Source organism: Corticium candelabrum, chromosome 6 (assembly GCF_963422355.1).
Source record: "Corticium candelabrum chromosome 6, ooCorCand1.1, whole genome shotgun sequence".
Taxonomy (NCBI): Eukaryota; Metazoa; Porifera; class Homoscleromorpha; order Homosclerophorida; family Plakinidae; genus Corticium; species Corticium candelabrum.
In genome coordinates, this window is record NC_085090.1 from 7,380,818 (window position 1) to 7,383,317 (window position 2,500).

General features: G+C 47.2%; 1 protein-coding gene across 2 annotated transcripts in view; it reads right to left on the reverse strand.

The window, feature by feature from the left end:
• LOC134181633 (hemicentin-1-like) overlaps nucleotides 1–2,500 on the reverse strand; it is a 21,279-nt gene that overhangs the window by 7,376 nt on the left and 11,403 nt on the right. For both annotated transcript variants that reach the window (XM_062648899.1, XM_062648900.1), the window contains one exon: nucleotides 772–1,041. In XM_062648899.1, coding sequence (XP_062504883.1) covers nucleotides 772–1,041 — 270 coding nt within the window. The remainder of the gene's footprint in view (nucleotides 1–771; nucleotides 1,042–2,500) is intronic.

Here is a 2,500-nt window from a genome sequence, read left to right on the forward strand (position 1 = left end):
GCAATTGTCTGATATTCAAATAGATTAAATCTACAAGACGCAAGACAATGAAAGCAACGAAGCAGCTTGGAACAATAAAAGAGCTGACAAAAAATTAGAAAGAGGAGGAGAAAGAGAGAGAGGAGGCGGGAGAAAGAGGGAAAAGAAAGAGAGGAGAGAGAGAGAGGAGAGAAAGAAAAGAAGGAGGGGAAGGAAGGAAGGAAAGAAGAAAGAAGAAAGGAATAGAGGAATGAAGAAAGAGGAGAAGGAAGGAAGGAAGAGAAGGAAAGAAGAGAGGAAGGAAGGAAGATATAAAGAAAGGAAGAGAGGAAGAAAGGAAGAGAGGAAGAAAGGAAGAGAGGAATGAAGGAAGAGGAGAATGAAGGAAGGAAGAGTGGAAGGAAGGAAGATAGGACGAAAGAAAAAGAGGAAGAAAGGAAGAGAGGAATGAAGGAAGATGGGAAGAAAGAGGGGAATGAAGGAAGAGGAGAAGAAAGGAAGAGGAGAAGAAAGGAAGAGGAAGGAAGGAAGATAGAAAGAAAGGAAGAGAGGAAGGAAGAAAGAGAGGAAGAAAGAGAAGAATGAAGGAGGAAATAAAGGAAGAGAGAAGAAGAGAGGAAGAGAGGAATAAAGGAAGAGAGGAAGGAAGAAAGAGAGGAAAGAAAGATGAGAAAAAAGGAAAGAGAACGAAACAACACGTGCAAGCGATGACACAACTTGCAAACTAACATGATACATCAGATCAACGACCAAACAGATACTAATCAATGCGTGTAATGCTGCTGCACCAACCCAGCACATCCAATCTTGCGTCGGCCCTCATTGACTGATTACCATTGGACGCCACACACGTCACCACGCCCTCGTCGGACCTCTTCACGTCGCTAATAATCAGCATGTTTCCGCGTGTCTCGTATCGCTTGGGAATGTCCTCGACTAGAGCGCCATTGATTCTCCAACCATACGTCGGCGGTGGCGACCCGTTCGCCTCACATCTGAAGACGGCAGCGGAGCCAATCAACGCTGCTGACGCCGACGGACCTTGTGAGATCTTAACAGGCACTAGACACAGATGGCGCTTATGTGTTTTGATACTATTTATTAGTGCAATTCACACACACACGCACGCACGCACGCACACACACACACACACACACACACACACACACGCACATACGCTCGTACAGTAGCTCTGACCGTCGCTTCAACAGCCATGAGCCTTCTGGTAAATAGATTGCCGCAAAAAATAAGAAACCCTAAAGTGCTAAAACCCTCGGTTGCTAACTTGGGTTACAAAGCGTTCATCCACCTTGAACCTATTAGTCAGAGCCAATAAAGAGCGTGAGAAGGGGGCTGGATATATTGACTGGCACGTGGAATTTTCAATATCCGATAACAATGAGCGCATGCGCTGCATTCCAATTGTCCGGCCGTCCGGCCGTCCGGCCCTTGGGTGGTCGACAGAGGTTTTACTGTAACCCTAGCGCATGCTCACCTCGGGCTTTTAATTACGAAGTTAGACGGTACTAGATCCATGCCCCGTCCTTCGTACGGGCAGGATACTGTAGGGTTCTGACGAAAGTGCAAACACGTCACATGCAATCTTCGTTGCGAGGTCCCGGATGTGCTGACTGAATTCGAATTTTGCTCTTCACGCTTATTTCGATAGAAATCGATACACTCCCCGTTTAGCGCTTGCTGCAGAAAACGTGTAGGTTGGATTTGGCGCAAATGCAATCAGAATTTGGAGAGAAACGAAAGTGCTAGAAGACTAGACTCGAGCCAGTCTCTCCCCGCCTTCGTCATTCCCGCCTTCGTCATTCCCCGGATTGTCAATCCTCGCCGTGGAGAGACTGATTTCAGACCGCCTTCTTCCGGTGCAATTAACTTTGAAGAGGTCCTACCTTCTAACAGACAGGGTTACATAAACGGATCCCGGGATCCGTTTAGTGGTCGCTGCTTGTATCATAATATCGTGATTTGTTAGTAAGTGGTATCCAATTCTTCTACAGTTTCATAATGCATACCTTTCCAATTACGGATGTAATCAACGAAGACATCTCATGCATATCTGCTGTCTACCAAAGACTACACTCAGTGCCTGTACACAAACGACGACTTGTAGTGCGCTCTTCACGCAAACTCACGTCCCTACACGTCGTGGTTTGTATTCTGCACCTGTCAACGGCAGTAACGACACTAAGTCTTAGTAAAGCCGTTTGTTGGAACCGATGCTTACTAGCCAGCCAGCTGCATGCTCAACGACTTCATGATCACCTCTAGTAGAAAAAGTCTTGCAGAGAATTCACGGTGAAGTTTTGTCGCGATTACGCGGCAAGTCACATCAAATCCGAACGATCGAGTAATAGCGGATGCGCGCATCGCAAATTTTCATCGCGAATTCGCGGCTCCACGCGCGACCAACAACTGCTCGCGGCGGATTCACGGCGATCAGACACATGCCGATCGCGTCCGCGCCACCACTAGTAAAGAAAGTGTTTAGACTAGAGCCGGTCTCTCC